Source organism: Macaca mulatta, chromosome 11, assembly GCF_049350105.2.
Source record: "Macaca mulatta isolate MMU2019108-1 chromosome 11, T2T-MMU8v2.0, whole genome shotgun sequence".
Taxonomy (NCBI): Eukaryota; Metazoa; Chordata; class Mammalia; order Primates; family Cercopithecidae; genus Macaca; species Macaca mulatta.
The window spans coordinates 21,063,140-21,090,936 of record NC_133416.1 but is presented as its reverse complement, the minus strand read 5'-3'; the positions used below and the strand labels follow the sequence as shown (position 1 = coordinate 21,090,936).

General features: G+C 34.3%; 1 protein-coding gene across 9 annotated transcripts in view; it reads right to left on the bottom strand.

Annotated features, from left to right (window-relative positions):
• Positions 1 to 27,797, bottom strand: part of PIK3C2G (phosphatidylinositol-4-phosphate 3-kinase catalytic subunit type 2 gamma) — a 423,460-nt gene that overhangs the window by 21,583 nt on the left and 374,080 nt on the right. For 8 of the 9 annotated variants that reach the window (XM_028829285.2, XM_028829284.2, XM_028829283.2 and 5 more), the window contains one exon: positions 20,813 to 20,907. In XM_028829285.2, coding sequence (XP_028685118.2) covers positions 20,813 to 20,907 — 95 coding nt within the window. Of the gene's footprint in view, positions 1 to 16,103; positions 16,231 to 20,812; positions 20,908 to 27,797 lie in introns of those variants that run through there. The other variant, XM_077953130.1, reaches the window with a different exon arrangement.

Sequence of the window (27,797 nt, the reverse complement as noted above, 5' to 3'; positions counted from 1 at the left end):
GGGCTATGAACTTTCCTCTTAGCACTGCCTTTACTGTATCCCAGAGGTTTTTGATAAGTTGTGCCACAATTGTTGTTTAGTTCAAAGAATTTTAAAATTTTCATCTTGATTTCCTTTTTGCCTCTATGATCATTCAGGAGTAGGTTATTTAATTTCCACGTATTTGCTTGGTTTTGAAATTTCCTTTTGGAGTTGATTTCCAGTTTTATTCTACTGTGGTTTGAGAGAGTGCTTGATATAATTTCAATTTTCTTAAATTTATTGAGGCTCATTTTATGGCCTGTCATATGGTTTACCTGGGAGAAAATTTCATGTGCTGTTGAATAGAATGTATATTCTGTGGTTGTTGGATGGAATGTTCTGTGTATATTATGTTAAGTCTGTTTATTCCAGAGTATACTTTAAATCCATTGTTCCTCTGTTGAATTTCTGTCTTGAGGACCTGTCTAGTGGTGTCAGTAGAGTATTGAAGTCCCCCACTATTATTGTGTTGCTGTCTAGACGTCATTTCTTAGGTCTATTAGTAATTGTTTTATAACTTTGGGAGCTCCAGTGTTAGGTATATATACGTTCAGGGTTGTGAGAGTTTCCTGTTGGACAAGGACTTTTATCATTATATACTCTCCCTCTTTGTCTCCTTTAACTGCTGTTGCTTTAAAGTTTGTTTTGTCTGATATAAGAATAGCTCACCCTGCTCACTTTTGGTGTCCATTTACATGAAATGTCCTTTTCCACACCTTTACCTTAAGTTTATGTGAGTCTTTATGTGTTAAGTGAGTCTCTTGAAGGCAACAGATAGTTAGTTGGCGAATTCTTACTCATTCTGCAATTCTGTATCTTTTAAGTGGAGCATTTAGGCTGTTTACATTCAATGTTAGTATTGAGAGATGAGGTACCATTCTATTCATTGTGCTATTTGTTGCCTGTATACCTTGGTTTTTTGTTTTTGGCTTTGTTTATTAAACTGCATTTTTGTTTTATAGGTCCAGTGAGATTTATGCTTTCAAGAGGTTCTGTTTTGATGTGTTTGCAGGATTTGTTTCATGATTTAGAGCTCCTTTTAGCAGTTCTTGTAGTAGTGGCTTGATTCTCTCAGCATTTGTTTGTCGGTGTCTTTCCTTCATATATGAAGCTTAGTTCCACTGGATACAAAATTCTTGGTTGATAATTGTTTTGTTTGAGGGGCTGAGGATAGGGCCCCAGTCCTTTCTAGTTTGTAGGGTTTCTGCTGAGAAATCTGCTGTTAGTCTGATAGGTTTTCCTTTATGGGTTGCCTGGTGCTTTTGTCTCACAGCTCTTAAGATTCTTTTCTTTGTCTTAACTTTAGATAACCTGATGAAAATGTGCGTAGGCAATGATCTTTTTGCGATGAATTTCCCAGGTGTTCTTTGTGCTTCTTGTATTTGGATGTCTAGGTCTCTAGCAAGGCCAGGGAAATTTTCCTCGATTATTCCTCCAAATATGTTTTCCAAACTTTTAGATTTATCTTCTTCCTTGGGAACACCAATTATTCTTAGGTTTGGTCATTTAACATAACACCAGACTTCTTGGAGGCTTTGTTCATATTTTCATATTCTTTTTTCTTTATCTTTGTTGGACTGGGTTAAAATTAAAAGACCTTGTTTTCAAGCTCTGAATTTCTTTCTTTTACTTGTTCAATTCTATTGCTAAGACTTTCCAGAGCATTTTGCATTTCTATAAATGTGTTTATTGTTTCCTGAAGTTTTGATTATTTTTTATTTATGCTATCTATTTCATTGAATATTTCTCCCTTCACTTCTTGTAGCATTGTTTTTATTTCCTTATGTTGCGCTTTGTCTTTCTCTGGTGCCTCCCTGGTTAGCTTAATAACTCACCTCCTGAATTCCTTTTCGGTTAAATCAGGGATTTCTTCTTGGTTTGGATCCATTACTGGTGAACTAGTGTGACTTTTGGGGAGTGTTAAAGAACCTTGTTTTGTCACAGCACCAGAGTTGGTTTCCTGGTTCCTTCTTATTTGGGTAGGCTTTGTCAGAGAAAAGGTCTAGGGCCAAAGGCTGTTGTTCAGATTCTTTTGTTGTATGGGATATTTCCTTGATATAGTACTCTCCCCTTTTTCCTATGGATGTGACTTCCTGAGAACTGAGCTGCAGTGATTGTGATCTATCTTCCAGATCTAGCCACCCATCAAGTCTACCAGGCTCTGGGCTGGTACTGGGGGTTGTATGCAGAGTCCTGTGATGTGAACCATCTATATGTCTCTTAGCCATGTATTTGGGGTGTGTCCTCAGTCCTTGCAGGGGAAATCTGCTTCCTTCAGAGGGTCTGTGGGTCCTCTTGGGTTTCATGATTTATTCCTGCAGTCATTCTGGAGCAAAAATTCATGATGCAAGCCTCCATATGCTGCTTTGTCCAGTGGAGTTGGAGCTCCAATCTAGTCCTGCCTCCTGTTCACCAAGACACCCAGCCCTCTCAACCATGTGTTTCTACCAAGCATAGAAGTTGGTCCATTCATCCCAATCCACTCAATCTAAATGCCCCTCCTCCAATTCTATCCCAGGGCTGAACTCAAATAATATCATCTTCTGGCCAAAAAACAAGCCTTACGGTCTGGCCTAATAGGAGGTGATTGCAGTGCCCATCCAGAAGTTTATTCTGACTGTAGAACTCAGCCAGTGGTCTTGACATATAGCAGAACCTAGCCAGTTCCCCCACACAAATTCAAAGCAAAGGTAGCAGCCCAACCACCTAGAGAACCTGAAAGCTAGCTCTGCCTGCCCCAGGTTACTACCAGCTGACCCATCCAGAAACATAGGCTGTACTAAGTAGAGAAGGTCTATCAGTGTTAAAGAACACTTGTAAAGGCCAGAAAAGGTGGCTGCCTCCACAAATGCACAAAGACCAATGCAAGGACACAGGATTACAAAAACTCAGGGAATCATGGCATCTCAAAAAGAAACCAAGAAAGCTCCAACAATGTTGTCCAAAGAAAGGGATATCTATGAAATGACAGAAAAATAATTTAGAATAATTCTGTCAAATAATTTAATGAACTCCAAGAATATATGGGCAAAAAATAAAATTTGGAAAACAGTACATGAACAAAATAAGAAGTTTGAGAAAGAAATAGAAATGATTTTAAAACCCCAAAAAGAAATCATAGAGAAGAAGAATATAATGACTGCTCTGAAAAATGCAATAGAAAGTTTCAACAGCCAGCTAAATCACACTGAAGAATCAGTGAGCTTGAAGACAGAACATTTGAAATTATCCAAGCAGAGGAGCAAAAAGAAAAAAAAAAGAAGGAAAATTTATGGGAATGTTGGTACACCATCAAGAGACCCAAGCCATGAGTAACAGGAATTAAATACAGAGAGGAGGAATACAAGGGTCATAAAGCATATTTAAAGAAATAATGGATGATAAGTTCCCTAACATGAGGGAAAAAACTAACATCTGGATATAGGAACCACAGAAATCTCTAATCAAATTCAGAATTCAACACAACATATAAGAATCAAACTATTAAAAATCAAAGAAAAAATTCTGAGAGCAACAAAAGGAGTCCCAATACAACACCAGCAAACTTCTCAGCAGAAACCCTTCAGTCCAGGAGAGAATGGGATGATATAGTAGAAGTGCTGAAAGATGAAAAAGCCTACCAATTGAGAATATTTTACCCAGGAAACCTGTCTTTCAAAAATGAGGAAGAAATAAAAACTTTCCCAGACAAACCATGCTATGGGAGTTAATCACCATTAGGCTTGCATTACAGAAATTACTAAAGGGAGTTCTTTAAACTGAAAGAAAAATTTGTTAACTAATAACATCAAACTTATGAAAGCATGAAATCCAATGGTTTAAATAATACTGAACAACATTCAGAACACTCAAAGACTATAATGATGGTGTGTAAAGTAATATTATCCCAGGCACAAGGGTTAAAAGACAAAATTATTAACAAGAACTATAGCTAAAATAAACTGTCAAGGAATACATATTACAAAATAATATACATTCAGCCATAAAAAACATAAAATGGTGTGTGAGGAGAAAAGTATAGAGTTGTTGTATGCAATGAAAGTTACATTGTTATTGGCTTGAAGTAGACTGTTGTAAGTGAAAGATACTATTTGTAAGCATCAGGGTAACCATGGAGAAAAAAATCTATAGAAAATGCACAAAACACAAATAAAAATATTCAAAACATGCTACTGCAGAAAACCATCAAACCAGAAAGAAAGACAGCAACAGAGGAAGAAAAAAAAACCAAGTATCTACACATAAATAAAAAAAATACAATTATTAACAAAATGGTACTAGTAAGTCTTTACCTGTCAATAGTTACTTTGAATGTAAATGGATTAAATTCTTTAATAAAAGATACAAAGTGAGGTAATGGACCAAAAAAATGCAAGATTCAACTATATGCTGCCTACAAGAAGTTCACTTCACTTTTAAGGACACACAGACTAAAAGTGAAGGGATGAAAAACAAGTCTGTGAAAACTGAAACCAAAAAAGAGCAAGGGTAGCAATAATTATATCAGACAAAATAAACTTTAAATAAAAAAATCTACAAAAAGAGACAAAGAAAGACATTGTATAATGGTAAAAGGGTCAATTCACCAAGAGGACATAGCAATTTTAAAATATATGCTCCCAACAGTGAAGGAGCTATATGTATAAAGCAAATATTAAGGGATCTGAAGGGATAGATTGCTTTCAATACAATAACAGTAGGGAACGTCAATATATCACTTTCAATAGTGGACAGATCATCCATACAGAAAATTAATAAGGAAACACTGAATTTGAACAACACTTTAGACCAAAAGGACACAACGGACGTATCTGGAACATTTCATCCCATAGCAACATAATAAAGTTTTCTGTTAAGCACACACAGAATATTGTTCAGGATAGATCATATGTTAAGCCATAATAAAAGCCTTAGAAAAATTAGGAAGATTGAAATCACAGCAAGTACCTTTTCTAACCACAATAATATGTGAGTAGAAATCAATAACAGGAGGAATTTTAGAAAATTAACAAATAAATAGAAAGTAAACAACATGCCCCTGAATGGCCAATGGGTCAATGAAGAAATTAAAAGGGTAATTAAAAAATACCTTGAGACAAGGAAAAAAGAAAACATAACAAAACGTGAGATATAGCAAAAACAGGTTTAAAAAGAAAGTTTGTAACAATAAATGTCGATATCAAATAAGAACAAAACTTGCAAATAAACAACTTAATGTTATGCTTAAAGGAAATAGAAAAAGCAGAACAAACTAAGCCCAATGTTAGCAGAAGAAAAGAAATAATGAAGAACAGAGCAGAAATAAATGAGAATACAAAAAAAAAATACAAAGATCAACAAAACTCAGAGTTTGACTTTTAAAAAGATAAACAAAATCAACAAACTTGTAGTTAAACTAAGCAGGAGAAAAAAAGAGGACTCAAATTAAAATCAGAAATTAAATAAGTGCTATTACAACTGGCACCAAAAGAATACAAAAGATCATAAGAGACTATTATAGACAATTGTATGCCAAAACACTGGATAATATAAAAGAAATGGATTAATTCTTAGACACATATATTTATGAAGACTGAATCATGAAGAAATAGAAAATCTGAATAGATCATTAATGAGAGAAGAGATTGAAGCAGTAATAAAAAGTCTCTCCTCAAAAAAAAGCCCAGGACCTGATGCCTTCACTGCTGTATTCTATCAAATATTTAATGAAGAAATAATACCAATTTGCCACAAACTTTGCCAAAAATTACTGAAGAGGAAGAAATACTCCTTTTATAAGACCAGCATTATTCTTAAAATATAGGGAGACAAGAAGATCACAAGAAAAGAAAACTACAGGCCAACAGTCTTCACAAACATATTCATAGACATGAAAATCCTCAACAAAATGCTAGCAAATCAAATTCAGCAACACATTTAAAGGATCATTGACCATGAGCAAGTGGGATTTATTCCTGAGATGCAGGGATGATTTGACATATGCAAATCAGTTAATGTGATACATTGCATTAACAGAATGAAGGACGAAAATCATGTAATCATCTCACTAGAAAAAAGAAGCATTTAATTAAATTCAACATTCTTTTATGATAAAAACTTTCAAGAAATTTGGCATGGAAAGAATGCATCTCAGCACAATTAAGGCCATATATGACAAACCCATAGCTAACATCATACTCAACGGAGAAAACTTGAAAACTTTTCCTCTAAGATCTAGAACAGGACAAGGATGCCTATTCCAACCACTTCTATTCAATATAGCACTAGATTTTCTATCCTGAGCAATTACAAAGGAGAAAGAAATAAAAGTCATCCAAACTGGAAAAGAAGAAGCTAAATCATCTTTGTTTGCAGATTGCATGATTTTATATACAGAAAACTCAAAAGACACCACCAAAAAACTGTTAGAACTGATAAATGAATTCAGCGAAGTTGCAGGATACAAAATCAACATACAAAGATCAGTAGCAATTCTCTAGACTAACAATGAACTTTCCAAAAAGGATATCAAGAGAATAATTCCATTTGCAATAGCTACAATAAATATTTAGGAACAAATTTAACAAAGGAGGCAAAAGACCTGTACACTGAAAAATATGAAACGTTAATGGAAAAAAATGGAAGAAAACACAAATACATGGAAAGATAGCCTGTATTCATGGACTGGAATACTTAATATTCTTAAAATGTCCATATTTCCCAAAAGTGATCTACAGATTCAGTGCAAACCCTATCAGAATTCCAAATTCATTTCTCATACATATAGAAAAAAAGGAATCCTAAAATTCATACAGAACCACAAAAAACTCCAAATAGCCAAGGCCATCATGAGCAAAAACAACAAACCCTGAGGCATCACACTACCCAATTTCAAACTATACAACAAAATGATAGTAATTAAACAGCTAGTACTGGCATACAAATAAACATATCAGCCCAATGGAACAGATTAGAGAGCCCAGGAACCCCCACATGTACGGTCAATTGATCAACAAGAGTGACAATAATATACAATGAGAAAAGGACAGCCTCTTTAATTAATGGTGTTGGAAAAACTGGGTATTCATATGCAAAAGAATAAAATTGAACCCTTATCTCACACCACACATAAAAATCAACTCAAAATGAATTAAAGACTTAAATATAAGACTTTAAACTGTAAAACTATGAGAATAAATGTCAAAGATAAATCTACATGACATTGGTCTGGGCAATGATTTTTTAGATTTGATCCCAAAGCACAGACAACAAATGCAAAGATAGACAAATAAGATTACAACAAATGCTGTGCAAAAGAAACAATAAACAATGCAAAGAGACAAGCTATAGAATGGAAAAAATATTTGCAAGCCATATGTCTGATAAGGAATTAATATCCAAATTATATGAGGAATTCAACTCTATAGAAAGAAAACAATTCAATTAAGAAGTGGGTCCAGAAACCCAGGTAGACATACATCCAAAGAAGACGTATGAATGACTAACAGATACATGAAAAAAATGCTCAACATCACTAATTATTAGGCAGATGCATTAAAATCAGAAGGCGATATCACCTTACACCTGTTAGAATAGCTATTATCAAAAAGGCAAAAGACAATTATTGACAAGAATGTGGAGAAAAGGGAACCCTTGTCACTGTTAGTGGGAATGTAAATTAGTACGACCATTTTTAAAACCAGTATGGAAGTTCCTCAGAAACTGAAAACAGGATTGCCATATAAACCAGCAACCCCATATCTGGGCATTTACATGAAAGATTTGAAATCGGTATGTGGGAAATGGGGAAATGCTAGTCAAAGTTACAAAGCCTAGTTAGACAAGATAAATATGGGGTTTTTTTGAGATCAATAGCACAGCAAGCTGAATGTCACTAATAATCGAGTACTGTACATTTCAGTATCACTAAGAGCAAATTTCCAATTTTTTAATCACAAAAAGTTAAATATTTGAGGTGATATGTTAATTAACTTAATTTAATCATTCCACATTGTATTAAAAAATCATAATATCACTTTTGTATTTACGTCCCCCATATGTATATACAAAACTATAATTTGTCAATATCCAATAAAAAATAAATGGTAGAATCTTTCCAACTGTGTGTGTTGGTTAATATAAAAGTGGAATAATTTCAGGTCTTTATGAATTAAATTAGGATGGTCTCCTACTTCATTTCACATCAATTTAAGCCAGTAATAAGAATCTTATGATAAACAGGTGATTTTCAATAATTGTTTTAAAATAAATTTAAAAATCTAACCACCATGTGTCTAGCACTTTGCATGATTGTAAGAGAGCACAAAAAGGAGATCAAAATAGCTACTGCCTTCAAAGAAGTAAACTCACTGGTATAATCATCTTGTTATATATATGTATATATGCATATACATATATGTAAATAACATATATATAAAAAACATGTTATACATATTTAATCTTTGACTTGACAAAGTTATCAACTGGACAGAAGTCACAGTCTAGTAGATATAATTCTTTTTCTAACTCAATACATATAAACTAAATTTCTTCTAAAAATACAGAATTCTAATTAGATCCCAGATTTTGTCACTGCAATGTCTTGTGAAATTGGGCAAGTTTTTCTATTTCTCTATTTTAATAACATGTAAGAAGTAAGGTTTTAAGCTTCATTTATTTTTTAGAATGTACTAAATACCAAATGCTGATGAGTTGTTTATGAGCTAATCGGCAATTAAACTCTTTTTTTTTTTTTTCAAATTGTTTTGAACTGCCTTAACTGATTCCAAATATCCTGATCCTCAGCCTCTATTGCCAGGTGCTGAAAAAAATTGTACAAATAAGAGAAGATGAACTATCCATTGTTAGTGATTATTGAGAAACTGTATGGAACATATAAAATACTGGATTAAATTCATATATTTTTCGTACTACAGGAAGAATATGGATTGAAAAAGAAGAACCTATTAATTTAGAGGTAAAATATAAGCATTTTCTACCTATATACCTTAGATACTTATCTTTATCCTGTACCACTAAATAGTTTTATCATGGTTTAAAGAAATATATAAGCACGCGATGTGAACGTGTCAATAACCTCAGAGTGAATGTATCAATAATGTGAATATGCTGGATTAAATAACCAGGATTAAGAGGGACTGGAATGATTAACTGTATCCAACAAGGTTAAAAATGATAGATTGAATGTCAGTTTCTTCTTTTGGGTGTAGAAAACTCACTCTGCAAATTCATAATTTTAAAAAAAGGTGGCTTAGCAATAGCACTTGGGAAAATTTAAAGAGTTATGGATGAGTATAGGTTCAATATGTTTATATGCCAGAGATTACTAGCTGTACCCTACAGTATGGTTATCTATCTATCTATCTATCTATCTATCTATCTATCTATCTATCTATCCATCTAATCATTTATCTCTTTATCTGTCATATGTACAAGAAACCCACTTTAAATGTAAAGACACAAATAGGTTAAGAATAAAAGAATAGAAAAGCTATACCATGCTAATAGTAATCAAAAGAAAGCTGAATTATCTATATAACTACCTGGAAAAGTATTTTTGAGAGCAAAAAATACTACCAGAAATAAAGATATTCATTTTATAATGATGACAGGGCTAATTAATCAAGGGGACAAATCTTACATGTGTATGCAACATTATACAGATTAAAAATTAGAGAGATTTTAATACCTTTCTCTTAATAATTCATAGAACTAGTATACAGAGAATTAGTAAGGCTATAAAAGACTTGAACAACATAATCAATGTGACTTAATTGACTTTCACAGAACCGTCCATTTAACAACAGGAGAACACATATCCTTCTCAATTGGATATGGGATATTTACCAATATGTGTCATGCCTGGGACATAAAACAAGTTTCAATATATTTTAAAAAATTAAAATCATACAAAGTGTATTCTTTGACCATAATGAAATTATTAGATATTAATAACAGATACATCTCTGGAAATTTTCCAAATACTTGAAATGAAACAGCATGTGTCTGAATAATCCAAAAACAAAGAAAAAATCAGAAGAGAAATTAGAAGAATTATAAACTGAAAGAAAATGAAAATATACCATACCAAAATTTTGGGGATACAGCTAAAGCATTACTCAGAAAAAAATTATAACACTAATTACCTATGTTATAAAAGATGAAACATCTCAAATTGGCCATAGCTTCCGTCTTAAAAAACTAGAATGAGATTAAAATCTTTAGCTTTTTTTGTTTGTAGCGTTTGTCTACTTGGGGCAAATTCTTTGCGTTTTTTTTTTTTGTTGTTGTTGTTTTTTTTTTTTTTACTGGAATATGTATTTCTTTCTCCTTTGCTGCTGAGGATACTTTCTCTGGTGACAGAATTCCAAGCTCACAGTTCTTTCCTTTTTTCCTAACATTTTAAAGACGTTCCACTGTCTTCTACCTTGTGCTGTTTTTCCATAGTGTCTAGACTACAGTATTTCATTGTTCCTCCATATACCATATGTTGTTTTTCCCTAGCTGTTGCAAGATATTTTTAGATTGTCTTCGATTTTCAGCAGTTTTATTACAATGTGTAATATATAATTAAATAATATGAAATATAATTAAATTTATGTCTTTCACTAAGTTTCTGGCTATCAATTCTTCAAATATTTTTCTGCCCCAATCTTTCTTCTGTCTTTCTTGGATTCCAAAGGCACAAATGTAAGATCTTTAGATATTTTCCAGCAGACTCCCAATCTTCTCTTCTCTTTTATTTCATTCTTTTTTCCTCTACGTTCTTTAGCTTGGATAATTTCTATGAGTCTATCTTCAAGTTCACTGTCATCTTCATTCTTCTCTTGAGTCCATCCAGCAAGACTTGTCATTTTAGGTATTTTATTTTTCAGTCTTTAAATGTACATTTGTTTTGTCATTTTTATTTCTTGCCAATAATTCCTAACATTTCATTAATTTCAAGTGTGTTTTTTTCTTACCTCATGGAGGATAGTTATTATAGCTGCTTTAAAATGTTGCCCAATAGTTCCGAAATCTGGATCATTTCAGAGTGTATCTACCGTCTTTTCAACTGAGGATTGTTCAAATTTTCCTGGGTATTATATAAGCAATTTTGAGTTATATTGTGGATATTTTTAATGTTATGTGGTGGAAACTCTGTGCTGTTTAATCTTCTGGAGAAAGTTGACGTTTTTAAGTCGGCAATCAACCTAGTTATATTAGGAATATAAATTCTGTTCTAACTTTTGTTTTCAGGTGTTCAAATCTCAGTTCAATTTGCAAAGGCTTTTTTGTTCTCATATAAGTCTGTCCTGCTCAATAGCAGCTCAGGGATTAGGCTGAGAATTGTGTAGATTTATTCACAGGGTTAGTGCATACCCTTCTGTCTTTTATCAGGGATTTTCTTACAGTCTCTGGCAAACACAGGCCACGTTTCTTGGTTCTTTCAGTCAGAAACACAGTTTCTGTTGGAGATTTTGCTGTCAGAGCTGCCACTACCATCTTGCTTCTCTGCAACTAGCGTCCACCCTCAGGGCACAGCTCTACAGGCACATAAGTTAACAAAGAAAAAAAAAGAAAAAGAGAAAACGTCCTTATGTGGGTAAATCTCCAACTTCTGATTTCCTTTCACAATTTGCCTCCTTTTGTTTATTTTTAAGGTGTCTTATATAGTTTTAAAAATATATTTTCATAAATTATAGTTGTAATCAGTAGGAGGGATGGGCTGTGGTGGTCTTATGCCACATGACACAACCGGAAGAGCTAATTTTAATTCTCAGCACATACATTAGAGCCTATTATAATCAGCCCATCAAAGGTTTCATATTACACCTAGTGTCTTTTGCTCTTTATCCTCTTTCATTTAGCTAGGTAATGCCTCCACTATAGAGGGTGTGCCAAGGACAATGTAGCCACTATCCTTGAGGATATTTCAGGGATACAGAAGAAGATGCTCAGGTCTCTGGCTGGAAATTGTTTTTAATGAGCCAGGCAAACATTTGAAGAGTCTTTCTGGGCAGTGTCTGGCAGGAACAGGCATAGCTTAGAGGTACATAGTAGAAAAATAGACTGCTAATGCTATGATACAATCTAGAATCAAAAATAAGGGCTCATAATTGTGAAGGCTTTAGATCTCAGCCCTTAGTTATGAGATCTTGGAAAAATATTTAAACTTGCTGAATTTTCTGTTTACTATTTTGTGAATATGCGTACAAAATTTCCTCTCTTTTGGTGAAATGTATATAAAAGTGACAGTTCTTGGCATACATTATATAGGCAAAATAGCTTTTCATGATATTCATAGAAAGCAAGTGAAACTGAAGACAAAAAACCTGGAAAAGTCGGAGAGTCTATAGTTCATATATAAGTCACGCAGCAAGGAAGGAATGTATCACGTGTTTATTTGCAGGATTCCAATGAGTTGAATGATACGTGACATTTTTTTGAGGTAATCTCTCTGTATGCACACTTACAAATTTTTAGAAGGACAAATAACTGAAATAGGTGGTCAGTACAGGTAGACTGCTACCTCAGATAGCAAAAATCTCCCCTGAAGGAAAACAGAATGCATAAAGCAGGAGAAAGAAGATTCTGCCACTCAGTAAGCTAAAGGGATGAGATAAAAGGACTTGAATGTTTTTGGCAAAATGAAGGCCTATCTGCCTTAGATTAGAGTTTTAACTCAGGAATTGCATGACTCCCAGCATTTACATTTTAATATTTGCTGTTAATAAAAAGTATTTTAACTACTGGATAAAAATAAAATTTTTTAAATCTCTGGAAATTATTTAATCCATTTTGTATTTTTTGCATATTCAAAATATAGCTCTAATGAAATGACTCTTTTAAAACAATTTTATAAAACATACACTTTCAGCTTTCTGCTATTCTCTTTAGGTCTGTACTTGTTCATCAATCTTTAAAGTTCTTTATTGCTTCTTTTGTAGGTTAGAACTTTTTTAGGTCAGAATGTAAAATCGAGGGAGATCTGGAGAAAGGGCAGAGATTAGGGTACAAGCCTGTCAGAAAAGAACAGAGAGAGAATAAATGAAATTTTAGTCATGTGGTGACCTATCCATTGATGGCTATGCCATCTGGAGAGAAGGAAAGTGTTCAGGGTTTTTGAACATTAAAAAAAAAAGCCCTCAACAAGAATTCACTTTATTTTTAAGTGAGACGGATGTTAAGATCAAATATTTGACACTTGACCATCCTTAGTTTAGTGTCAAGTATTATAGGTAGCTGAATTCACAGATAAAAGCTATTGATTTATAAAGATAGCTCAAACTTCTCTGGATTTTGGATATTTTTCACATGATGTACACTTAAGCAAACATTCGCTTATTTAACAACTGTGTGTTAAGGGCATAGTATTGTGCTAACCACTGTATTCAAAATACATTTTCCATAGCTTTTTATACTCAGCGAATTCTCAATACAATTGAAACTGCAGGATAAATTAAGATAATCCAAGTCTGAAGGGCTGAGATAAGGCAGTGAATATCAAATAGATGGTATCTATAGTAAAGTTTCCAAAGAGAAAGGTCACTAGCAACAGGAGTGACCCAGGAACTTCAGGGAGGGTGAGTGATTTGACCTAAGCCCAGAAGATTACATTGGATGTAAAAGTAAATAGACGGTAAATAGATATATGACCTAGTCAGATAGAATGAGTGGTATATGTTTAGTTAATAATGAATGATCCATCTAGATAGAAAACAAATTTTGTGTTGAGAGGTGATTAGAGGTAGGTTATAGCTAGATTGTATAGTACTATAAGGTTTTAAGCTAAGAAATTTCAAATTTACAGAGACTCTGTTAACATTTTTTATTGATATAGTACAATGCAGTCTTAGAATGTTTTGTGCAGGAGAGAATTAAGAGAAGAAAACAAGGAAAGGAATATTATAGCAGCCAATCAAAGTAACCCATAGATGAATCAATAATGTTGAATAGGATTTTGAGAATAATAAAAGTAATCTAAAAGAAACTAAAAGGATTTGTTGATGATTATATATATGGGTAAAAGAACGAATTGAAGCTGGGAGGAGTGGCTTACGCCTGTAATCCCAGCAATTTGGGAGGCGGAGGCGGGCAGATCACGAGGTCAGGAGATCGAAACCATCCTGGCTAACACGGTGAAACCTCGTCACTACTAAAAATACAAAAATTTAGCCGGGCGTGGGGGTGGGCGCCTGTAGTCCCAGCTTTTCCGGAGGCTGAGGCAGAATGGCATGGACCCAGGAGGAGGAGCTTGCAGTGAGCCTAGATGGCGCCGCTGCACTCCAGCCTGGGCAACAGAGCGAGAGTCCGAATCAAAAAAAAAAAAAAAAAAGAATCAATTGAAATATAGAAAAAAAGTAGAACTACCATTTCATCCAGCAATCTCACTACTGGGCATCTACCCAGAGGAAAAGAAATCATTATATGAAAGACACTTGCACATGTATGTTTATTGCAGCACAATTTGCAATTGCAAAAATATGGAACCAGCCTAGATGCCCATCAACCAACAAGTGAAAAAAAATGTGATATATATATTTACCTAAAATATATATATCACATTTGGGTGTGACCATTGAGTAATACCACCATGGTATACATATATACACACACACCATGGAATGCTACTCATCCATAAAAATGAATGAAATAATGGCACTGGCAGAAACCTACATGGAGCTGGAGATCATTATTCTAAGTGAAGCAACTCAGGAATGGAAAACTAAACATTTTATGTTCTCATGTATAGGTGAGAGCTAAGCTATGAAGATGCAAAGGAATAAGAATGATATAATGAACTTTAGGGACTTAGGGGGAAGGGTGGGAAGTGGGTGAGAAATAAAAGACTACACGTTGGGTACAGTGTACACTGCTTGGGTGATGAGAGCACCAAAATCTCAGAAATCAACACTAAGGAACTTTTCCATGCAGCCAAAAAGCACCCGTTCCCTAAAAAGTATTGAAATAAGAAAAGAAAAGAAAATTAATTATAGAGAAGTTTTGATCAGGAATTACTTGATGATGGTGCAACAATTTATAGAAATAAGTAATTCAGAATGAAAGATGGTTTCATTGGTAAGCAGAGGACCATATTGTATAACTGTTTGGTTTAAAGAGATGGCAAGATATTGGGCAGTTGGAAATATGTAAATGAAGGTCAGAGAAAGATCGAATGTAGAGATATAAATTTAGTAGTAATTCATATTACCTTTGAAGTTTCAAGACTGGATAAAATTTCTTAGGAAATTAGTTTCAAAAGTTAAAACCCTGAATACTGGAAAATCTTCACATTTAAGAGCAAAGGTAAAGCCAACATTTATTAAACCGCTACACATCCATCTATCTTAAATTTACAAGAGCCAAGGAAGCCTCAGAAACAGTGCTGTCCAGATGGTTTAGAGAATGTGCAGACACGGTTTGCTTGGTGCCAATGTCCAGCGAAGTTTCATGAAAAAGCTGGTAACCAAATGTTCAAAAAGGAAGGGCTGGTTAAAGGTGTTTGTTGGCTATTAGAAAGAGGTCAGTGATAACAGGTTTTAGAACAATTAATGGTTTATTTCATTAAAAAAATAGGTAATCTTTGAGGGTCAATGTTTCTTTGGCAAAAAAAGTCATGAAACACAACAGACTATCCAGATCTGGACAGGTACTCTTCACTATCCTTTGCTTTGTATCTTATTCTTTGAAATGGTAGATCAATGTGAAAATGGGCCAACTCTGGAAGAACAATTTTTATTCATGGATGAAGGAAAATGCATTTGATAAGATAATTGTCATTCGGAAATCATCCTTAATATTAAGAACTGACATTTATTTAGATTGAAGTGCATCTAGGTTGAAACAAAGACAAATTTCCTTTAAGTATAGAGATTTTAAAAACAACAAAAAATTAAGACTATCAGGGGACCCAGCCAAGCTAATTTTAGAAGGATATGCAGAACATTGATGTTTTTATATGTCAAACATTGTCATAGTCTGTGCTTTATTTTCACAACCCTCAACTGTTATCCTTACCAAGTCTAAGTGTTGTCTCTGTTCTACTTCAAAGGCACCACAGTTCACTTGGTGCCAAGTACCGAGCTCACCACATTGTGTGTAGAGTGCCATTTGGGACATTCGGGTACTAGCCACTTGTGTTATTTTTTCAAAGAGGTCCATGAACCATTTGCACCAGAGAGCCTTCTGGAATGCTCATATTCTGCAGCAGGAGAGACGAAAACAAGTCTAGAAATGAAAGACACGGTAGAGGAAGCCATGGGACCAAGAGATGCCTGTATTGCGCAGATGCAGATAGCCCAATCTATACTTACAGAATCAAAATTACTAGGAGTGGCACCCAGAAAAATGTATTTTAAAAACAAGAAACCCCAGGTTACACTCAGACACTTTAAAAATGTAAAAGAAGAGTTTAAATAAAAAATTAAAAGTAATACAGTTTTAGTGTGTGTGTGGGTTCTTGTGTTTGACTCTACTTCTCTCTCTCTCATGTTAATTTTCATATCAAAACTACTTTTCCCATCTTGTGTTTTATGAAAGGATTGAATGGTACCACATTTGAGTTGTCTTCTATCATTCCTGACATTTCTTGCTCCTTGTTTTAAGAGCCTGAGAATGTGTGGGTAGATTCAATATCAGAAGAGAGTTTCATCCTATTGGCTATGTTTAGCACCTTCTGGAATGTGAATATTCTGGAGCAGAGAGAAGAGAGCAGCCTAGAAACTACACAGACTAGAAAAAAATCCATGAAGTCAGCAGAAAATGCATGGAGAGACATTGTAGAAGTCAATGGAAGACAGCATTTTAAGGAAGGATACATGGAAAAGTGCTAGAGGGGGTTTTAAAAAATATTTCAAATCTAACTGATTTTTATGTTTCTTTGTCATAGTGTTTTTAAAAACCGTGGCCAAGCTTTTTTTTTTTTGTTTGTTTGTTTGTTTGTTTTTTGAGAGTGAGTCTTGCTCTGTCGCCCAGGCTGGAGTGCAGTGGTACGATCTCAGCTCACTGTAAGTTCTGCCTCCTGGATTCATGCCATTCTCCTGCCTCAGCCTCCCCAGCGGCTGGGACTACAGGCACATGCCACCACGCCCAGCTACTTTTTTGTATTTTTAGTAGAGACGAGGTTTCACAGTGGTAGCCAGGATGGTCTCGATCTCCTGACCTCGTGGTCCACCTGCCTTGGCCTCCCAAAGTGCTGGGATTACAGGTGTGAGCCACCGCGCCCGGCCATGGACAAGCTTTTAAATACTTACACTACTTCATCAGTCTCTGTTTGCTAGAGTGAATCATATTGTGATGCTTTGAAAGGGAAAGAATTTTAGCAATTTTATTTTAGCTTGGGATCTCACAGGAGGAAAGTAACTCTCAGAGCAAAGCTTCATAGATTTAATAAAAGATAAACAATACTTTTCATCAAACTTAATATTAAACATAACAGAACTCTAGGCATAATAATTCATTTTAACATTAATATAAAATCAAGCCCAATTTTAGTCTATTATTTTGGTATGTGAACATACTAAAGGATTGACAAATAAATAACAATTAGCTAAAACTTGAAATTAGCAAATAAAATATGTTGAGAATTTATAGATGGATTTTTTACGTCATTTATAGTAGAAAGTTGTTTTAAGCAGAAGAAACAAAATAATCATTTAAAGGAAGCTGTGGAAAATGCAATGCATAACTTTGCTGTGATGATTTTTGGAAGATGAAAACATCCTAATTCTTAGTTGTTCACATGAGAAGTAAGTTGATATTCTTTTATTTAATCAAGGCTTTACTGACACCTACTATATACTTGGCCCTATTCTATACACCTTGGGTTATAGCAGTGGCACAGGGGAGGAAAGAAAATAAAGTAGAAAAGAAAGATTGAAAGTGGCAACAAAGGGGAGCAGTGTTGCAGTTTTGCATTTGGGAATCAGATAGGACTTTACTGAAAAGGTGTCAGTAAAATACAGGCATTCAGGACATGTGAGATTGAGCCATGGAGAATATTGATCCATGAACTTGCGAAGAGCATTCTAGGTAAATGGAGTAGCAGATATGAAAGTCCTGGGGCAGCAACAAGCCTGCCATATTCAAGGAACAGCAAAGAAGGCACTGAGGCTGGCATGGAGTGACTGAGGGAGTCTGTGGTAGGAGATGAGGTTAAGAGGTCAAGAGAGCAGATTGATAGGGTCTCACAGGTCATTAACAAGTACCTTGACTTTGGTTACAAGCTATAGGAGACTCCTTCCCCAAAGGGATATGAAGGGAGGAATGACAGGATCTGACTTCTATTCTCAAAGGAACATTCTGGCTGCTAGATTAAAAAGAGATTATAAAGAAGGACAGAAGCAGGGACAACTGTTAAGAAACTGCAGCAGTAATTCAAGTAAGAGATGCGGGTGACTTGAACCAAAAATGGAAGCAGTGGAGGAGAAAGTTGGTGTGTTCTGGATTTATTTTGAAAGCAGAGTAACAGAATTTGCTGGTAAAATGGATGTAGCTTGTGGGGAAGGAGAGGAGTCAAAACGACTCTAAGGTTTTAACCTGAGTAACTAGAGAATGAAGGTGCTATTTACTGAGATGAAAAAGGTGGCAAATGATGTAGGTTTAGAGGGGAAGTCATGAGAAATTTGGTGCATATTGAGTCTGAGACGCCTATTATATTTATACTAGGGTTGTTGATAGTCAGTTGTACATACAACTCTGGATTTCAGATGAGAGTTCCAAGCTGGAATTGTAGATTTGGAAAAGAAAAACAAGTAAGTAATGTTTAAAGCCATGAGGCTAGAGGTAGAAAAAGAGGAGAGGTCTAGGATTGAATTTTAGGGCACTAAAATAAAACCTTCCAATGTTAAGAGCTTAGAGAGAAGAGAGGAACTAGTAAGTAAACTGAGAAGGCAGACTGAAGCAAGTATTACTACATCATTAATAGCTCTTTTTGAGAGCATTGGTAATGTAGAGGTTCTCATGGCCCTAAGTGTTTTTTCACTATTTTTAGGGTCATTTGGTCATTTTCTATTTACCTATAACTTGATCTCAATTTTAAACTCTCAATCTTAAACTCTTGCTCTTTCCCATTCACTCCTCCTATCCCTGCTTCATGCTGGCATCACATTTATTTTGAAGATCTTCATTGGTACTGTAATTTCATCTGAGTGTAAAATGCATTTTTGAAAACTGTCAAAAGTAATTTGGTGATTCATCTGGTGAATGAAATGGGTGACCAGGTTGGTTAATATCACTTTTGATCAAAAATCAGGAGTGACCATTGAGTAATATCACCAAGTTTACTGTTTGGTTTACATGCCCAGTCTAAAAGCAATTTCATCAGGCATGCTCTAAAATGTTTTGAGCAATGATAACATTACTGGAATAAATATATCATTTCTAAGAGGACTGTGGTCAAGGCTTATTTTCATATATGAAATACATATATAAGTTTTGTTAATTTGATTAACAATATTTCTTAACATTCTATTGTTTTATCATTTATGTTTATATAGTTGCTTAAAATTCATCAACATGCATGTAGCCATAAACAATGTCGAACTGAATCTTCATTTTGCAATGTAAAGGTTTCTCAAAAAACTGCTATTCTTATTTAAGGTGATTATCTAGTGAAAAACAATGGAAAATAATTGTTTTAATTAGTAAAAGATTTGCAAGAAAATTTTAAAATATTTGTCCAGATACTACAAAAATTGCTGATAGTGAACACCAGAGGTATACAAACACGCCTTCTTGGATGTCTGAATAATAATGAATTTGTAATGAATGTATTCTTTTCAAATTATGCCAATTATTTGTTCACCAAACAAATATTTGTTGTTTTAATATGTTATGGACTCGTGTCATATGGAGAAGAGTTTCCTCTTTTAGATCCTTCCAAAGGCATCCTCAGAGATTTATGTGCACAAAGAAGAGAGCAAAAATTGTGTTACTGACTTTCTCCACATTTGACATAGTCTCCTGGGAAATTTTTACCATGTGGAGAACCCGTTTTGTCTAGGCTCAAGGGAGATTAAAATAGTTGGTGAGGTTTAGTGTTTTCCTTCTATGTTTGCTATACCCCAACTCAGATCATTAGTCACTTGCCCTGTGACACAGAAAGCTTCTTCTCTTTCTTAATGATATGATCCAGTTACCATCAATGCCTCTGACTTGCGCCAACCTTAAGTGGCATGTAATAGAGAGTGGAATTTTTAGTTTTCTTTGGAGGCTAACTACAGATTTTGTTCTAGGTTCTGGGATGGGGACACGGAAACAAAGATGGGGTTTCCGTTCTCAAAACACTATTATTTTTTGAGGAGAAGGAAACACGCATAAGGAATTACATCACAATATGATAACTGTATGATGCTATAAAGTCAATGTACAATGGGAGTTTGGGAGAGAACCCTAAGAGTTCTTGGTTTCAGGGAAGGTACTGGCGTGATGCAAAGAGACGGAGTGAATTCTCCACCAAGTTCCGCATGTTGAGATAGTTGGAAATTATTGGGACCCAGCCTTTTTTCTTTTATCCTTCGATCCTCCAGCTAATCCGGTTATTTCAGAGCCTTTTCCCTGGTTTTTTCCTGACATTTTGAATGAAGTTTAATGTTCATTCTAGGACTTTCCTTGTGAAGTATTTTAGAGTCTTTACCCCAAGGATCACAGTCATCCCGAGGCAAAAATATTGTAATTGGCTCATTGTTCCTTACTTAAACTTGGCCGAGATACCCATTCCTCTAACTAATGTTGACACTAATTGCCCAAAGGAGGTAAGTGATTTCTGAATGTAGGCTTACATGTTTCTTATTATACATAATAAACTTACAATGTTTTTCATGTGTTTCACCAGTATGGTCAGCTTCACATCCTCGTAGGATATGACTAACTGCACCTTAGGCTTCTTGTCTGGAAACTTCTCACCTGATAAAAGAGTAGAATTTCAGTGAGTTCAGTTGGAAAAGGCTCAGCACAGGAGCAATCAAACATTTAAAAACTAAAACAGGACCAATAAATAATAAGTAGAATAAACATTCTTCAGATAATGTTGAAGAATCTTAATGCTTTTCAGGAGGTGGAGTTGATTAGATAGAGATGGGATTTGTGTCTAACCTTTAACTCTTCCCCTAATATTGCATATTTTGCTTTGATTGATACCATTATTTTCTCAACAACTTAAGCTTAAAACCTCAGTGTCATTTTGGCTCCAGTTTTCTCCTTAGCATTCATTATAACGAGCTTGAAGTATTAGAGGTCACAGAGATTAAAAGTGTGGCCTTTAGAAATCAGTGAACCTGAGGTTCAAGGCCCAGCACTACTACTCATGACTTTGTCATCATGACTAAATTAATCAACTTTATATAAAATGGAAATAATAGTTACTTTTTGAGATGGGTGGTTGAGATGATTAACTGATAAAATTCAAAAGTTGTGACATAGTAAGTGGTTAATTTGTACTAATCTCTTTTTTCTCATCCCATAGCACCTAATTCAAATTCATATAAACGTTTTGCCTAAACTACTAGGACATTCTCTCACTCCTCCCACTCCCTGCACAGAATCCAAATCTATTTGTATACCATTACCAATGTAAGTTTCAGACAATAACTTTTATAAAATTATCTTGATCAAAATGCCTTTCATAGATTTCCATTGCTTATAAAAAAGGTCTAAATTTGTCAGCCTTGTATTGTAACTTCTTATTACTGTTTTATTTCCCACTTTTATTCTATACTTTCATTCATATGTTTAGTTCTACAAGCAGGCTCTACTATTTCTTTCTAGTAGTTTCTCATATTATTCCTTGCAATTAAAATGATCTTGTTAACTATTTTTGTCTATTGAACTTCTAACTTTCTTCAAAGCTTAATTAAAATGCAAAATAGTTTGTGTGGTCATCTCTCCCTGAACTCTCCTAGCACAGCCATTATCATGGAATATTTACATTGTAATTATTTTATATGTCTCAATTTGTTTAGGGGATTACAATCTATCTCAGGGCTTACTTTTTACCCCTATATCCCCAAGGGGCATAAGCCAATGCTTACTCCATAATGTGCACATTAAACATTTATTTAATAACAACAGTAACTTTAATTTTTCTTTTGAGTTGTATCACATCATTAAAATGAGAATTTTAATTTTTTTAATTAAAAATTTATTGTTTACTGCCCAAGGATTAAACATAATTTATAGTTTTACTAATATTTCCCTTATAATCTCTGGTTGTATGTTATCTGGGGGAATTTAGAGATCAATTTATTAATAACAAAGAATTTGTCAATGGTCATCAGATAGTTAATCCTAACTTTCTAATCTTCTCTAATATTTGAAAATTATACCCGAGCAGTGTAGTTATACCTGATCGGTATAATTTTAAAATATATAACTTTTCAAAGCTTTCTACGTTTATTTGAGTAATTTATACATTATATGAGGTGATATTAATTTTATTGTTAATAATATGGATTTCTGACATTGAAAAGGATATTTTTTACCATTGAAATGGTAATATAATAAGAAATCACTTGTAATATCTTGATTACAATAACTGGGAGATGTGAGTTAGAGATAGTATGAGTTAATTCTGAGTAAGACTGAAGTAAATTGCATTTCATAATAAAAAGATGTTTGGTATAAAGGTGTTAAAAATGCTGATGACGTTATGAAGCACAATGAACATTATATTTGAATTACAGAGTAGAAGAATTGTTAAGTAGACATCCAATGTATTTAATCAGAGAAGTTTTAATTCGAAGGGAGAAAATTAGCATAAATTTGTGATTGACTGCCTAAATAGTACAAGTACAATTGCCACTTGAACTGACTGAAGATATTTCCCCCTCGACCTCTTGTGCAAGATTAGTAACTAAAGTATCCATCAAAACATGCCAGAGCTCAGAACCCAGTGAAAATTCACACCACTAGGAACTGACACTCAGTAGTCAATGTCTTAGTAGGAGTAGAGACACTTAATATTTCTGTAGCTTTGACTGTGTGCCAGGCTAAGAGCTTTATGTACAGTAATCCATTCAATCATCATAGCAAATCTATGAAATTTGTATTATCTCCATTTTACACATGAGGAAACTCAGGCACTTGATCCAAAGTCATAGAGACAATAAATGGTACAGGTTTAAGTGATCTCCAAAGTCTGTGTTTATAAGTGCCTGGTTTATAAGCCAGGCGACAACATAAGAAAAACAGCTTAAATGAACTCAAGAGGGACATTTGTGAATAGCTTAATATGTTCAAGAAGACGCTAGGATATGTTGGTCTTCTGCTTCAAGTTAGTCTGAAGGATTCAACTATGCTTAGATTAACCATTTATAGTAACCCCAAGAACTGTTAAAATATTTTTGATTTTAAGGATGATTGTGTTGAGATGCTTGATGCATTACTACAGCAGCTAATACATTGCTTATTATGCAAAATACGTCCATTGGCATTAGAAAATGGTATCTCAAGTTTTCACTTTTTTCAGATGATATATTCATATGAAAAAAATTTTAAGTACACATAAAAAGTCTTCCTAACATCTGTCCACCCAGTTCTCCCATCATTATTTTATTAGTTTCCAATATATCTCTCCAGAGGGATACATTTTTGGGGGGAGTTGCTTCATATTTGCAAATATAGATAAGTACTTCTATTTCACTCTTTTTAATAAGCATAGTGTATTCATCATTCTCCACATATATCTTGGAGATATTTTCATATCAGTAATACATATCTTTATTTTTTAAAATATAGGTTCTTAGTATTCCATTATATGAAAATACTATAACCAGTTGCTAATTCATGGGCAGGTGGATTGTTTCCAATGTTTTGCAGCTATTAAAAATCATGTTGCATGAATCATTTCGTACCTGCATCATTCTGTACAATGATGCAGGTACATCATTGTACCTTACTTAAACTTGGCCGAGATACCCATATCAGATGACACCTATAGTCATCTGATCTTCCATAGAGCCAAAAAAACAAGCAAGGGGGAAAGGACTTCCTGTTCAATAAATGGTTTTTATATACACAAATATCACAAGATAAACTTCCAATATCAGGATTGCAGGTCAAAGAGTATTAGCATTTGTAATTTTGATGAATATTGCCAATTGCCTTCCATGGAGGTTCTAACAATTTGCATTATTACCAGCAGCGTATGAGTGCCTGCTGATTTATAACCAAGCTTGTTAATTAAATTTTTGGAGTTTTGCCAATCTGATTAGAAAAAAATGGTGTCAGTGTAATTTAAATTTGCATTTATCTGAGTGAGGTTGAGTATCTTTTCACATCGTTAAGAGTCACTTGTATTTTCTTTTTTGTGGGTTATCTTTTTATACTATTTACTCAATTTTTTATTTGGTTGTATATCTTTTTCTTATCATATTCTACATGATAGTTAGGTGTTAGATAACAAATCTCTCGTCTGTAATGAATTGTAAAAATTTCACCCATTTTGTCATTTACCTTTTTATTTTTTTTGAGTTTGCTATGGTGCTTTATGGCATGCAGGGTTGTTATGGCTTCTGGATTTTGGAGTCACAGCTATAGTAATTCATTTCAAGATTATAAAGGAGATTTTCTGTTTTCATTGTCACATGTGTGAGTTCATTACTTATATTTAAAATACTTCCTCCATTTGTTACTTATCCTGGCATATGGTATGAAGTATAGTATCCCAACACCATTTTTTGAATTTTCCCTTACAGTTTTGGTCGCATACTAAACTCCTGACTGTATTTGGCCATACAGATATTTTTGAAAATCCTATTACATTGTATTTATTCATCTATTTATGCACTGACACAGCACTGTTTTAATTATTGAGGTTTTATAATATGTTTTGATATCTAGTGGGCCTTGTCTTCACTCATTGCTCTGTTTTTACTAAGCTTTTCTATTTTTTCTTTCTTTTCTTTGTTTATGTACTGTAGAATTAGGCTATCTACTTGGAAGAAAACCTGCTAATATTTTTTAAAAATTTTATTACATTTCAAAATTAATTGGAAATATGTCTTTACAATGTTGAATTTTCCTACCTAAGAGGATAATATGTCTATCATAAATAAGAGAATTCAACAAAAGTATCAAATACAAAATTGATATATAGATATCAATTATATGTTACATATAGATATAAATTTACTATATAAAATGTGCATTTTATATATGTATATAACAACCATTTATTGAACAGGAAGTCCTTTCCCCCTTGCTTGTTTTTTTGGCTCTGTCGAAGGTCAGATGACTATAGGTGTGCAGCTTTATTTCCCTAGTTTACATTCCCACTAGCAGTGAAGAAGTGTTCCCTGATTGCCACACCCATGCCAACATCTACTGGTTTTTGATCTTTTTATTATGGCCATTCTTGCTGGAGTAAGGTGGTATTGCGTTGTGGTTTTGATTTGCATTTTCCTGATCATTAGTGACAGTGAGCATTTTTTCATATGTTTGTTGGCCATTTGTATATATCTTCTTTTGAGAATTGTCTATTCATGACCTTAGCCTACTTTTTGATAGAATTGTTTGTTTTTTTCTTACTAATTTGTTTGAGTTCATTGTAGATTTTGGATATTAGTCCTCTGTCAGATGTATAGACTGTGAAGATTTTCTCTCACTCTGTGGGTTGTCTGTTTACTCTGCTGACTGTTCCTTTTACTGTACAAAGATGCTTTAGTTTAATTAGGTCCCAGCTAATTAAATTTGTTTTTATTACATTTGCTTTGGGTTCTAGGCCATGAAATTGTTGCCTACGCCAATGTCTAGAAGGGTTTTTCCAATGTTATCTTCTAGAATTTTTATTTAGTTTCAGGTCTTAAGTTTAAGTCCTTAATCCATCTTGAGTTGATTTTTGCATAAGGTGAGAGATGAGGATCCAGTTTCAATCTCCTACATGTGGTTAGCCAATTATGCCAGCACCATTTGTTGAAAGGATGTTCTTTCCCACTTTATGTTTTTGTTTGCTTTGTCGAAGATCAGTTGGCTGTAAGTATTTGGGTTTATTTTCGGGTTCTCTGTTTTGTTCCATTGGTCTATATGCCTATTTTTATACCAGTACCATGCTGTTTGGGTTACTATGGCTTTATAGTATAGTTTGAAATCAGGTAGTGTGATGCCTCTAGATTTGTTCTTTTTGCCTAGTCTTGCTTTGGCTATGTGGGCTCTTTTTTGGTTCCCTATGAATTTTAGAATTGTTTTTTTCTAATTCTGTGAGGAATGATGGTGGTATTTTGATAGGGATTGTGTTGAATTTGTAGATTGCTTTTGGCAGTATGTTTATTTTTGCAATATTGATTCTACACATCCATGAGTATGGGATGTGTTTCCACTTGTTTGTGTCATCTATGATTTATTTCCGCAGTGCTTTGTAGTTTTCCTTGTAGAGGTCTTTCGACTCCTTTGTTAGGTATATTCATAAGTACTTTATTTACTTTTATCTTTTGCAGCTATTGTAAAAGATGTTGAGTTCTTGATTTGATTCTCTGCTTGGTCACTGTTGGTGTATATAAGAGTTATTGATTTGTGTACACTAATCTTGTATCTGGAAACTTTGTTGAATTCTTTTATCAGTTCTAGGAGCTTTCTGGAGGAGTCTTCAGGGTTTTCAAGGTAAACGATCATATCATCAGCAAAGAGGGACAGTTTGATTTCCTCTTTACTGATTTGGATGCCCTTTATTTCTTTCTCTTTTCTGATTGCTGTAGCGAGGACTTCCAGTACAATGTTGAAGAGGAGAGGTGAGAGTAGGCATCCTTTTCTTGTTCCAGTTCTCAAAGGAAATGCTTTTAACTTTTCCCCATTCAGTATTAGGTTGGCTGTGAGTTTGTTGTAGATGGATTTTGTTACATTATGTCCCTTAATGCTGATTTTGCTGAGGATTTTTTTTCTTTTCTTTTCTTTTTCTTTTTTTTTTTTTTTTGAGACAGAATCTCACTCTTTTGCCCAGGCTGGAGTGCAGTGGTGCAATCTTGGCTCACTGCAAGCTCCGCTTCCTGGGTTCACGCCATTCTTCTGCCTCAGCTTCCCAAGTAGCTGGGACTACAGACACCCACCACCACACCCACTACTACTATTTTTTTGTAGTTTTAATAGAGATAGGGTTTCACCATGTTAGCCAGCATGGTCTCAATCTCCTGACCTCATGATCCATCCGCCTTGGCCTCCCAAAGTGCTGGAATTATAGGTGTGAGCCACCGCGCCTGGCCTCTTGAGGGTTTTAAACGTAAAGCCATACTGGATTTTGTTGAATACTTTTTCTGCATCCGTTGGAATGGTAATGTGATTTTTGTATTTAATTCTGTTTATGTGGTGTACCACATTTATTGACTTGCATATGTTAAACCATCCCTGCATCCCTGGTATGAAACCCACTTGATCATGGTGGATTATCTTTTTGATATGTTGTTGGATTTGGTTAGGTAGTAGTTAGTTAAGGATTTTAGCATTTACATTCATCAAGGATATTGGTCTGTAGTTTCCTTTTTTGGTTATGTCCTTTCCTGGCTTTGGCATTAGCATAATGCTGGCTTCATATAATGAATTAGGGAGGGGTCTTTCTTTCTCTGTCTTGTGGAATAGTGTCAAAAGGATTGGTACCAATTCTTCTTTGAATGTCTGGTAGAATTCTGCTGTGAATCCATCTGGTCCTGGACGTTTTTGTCACTAATTTATTAACTACAATTTTAATCTCACTCCTTATTATTGTTCTGTTCAGGGTATCTAATTATTCCTGATTTAAGCTACAAAGGTTGTATTTTTCCAGGAATTTATCCATGTCTTCTAGGTTTTCTAGTTTATGCGTGTAAAGGTGT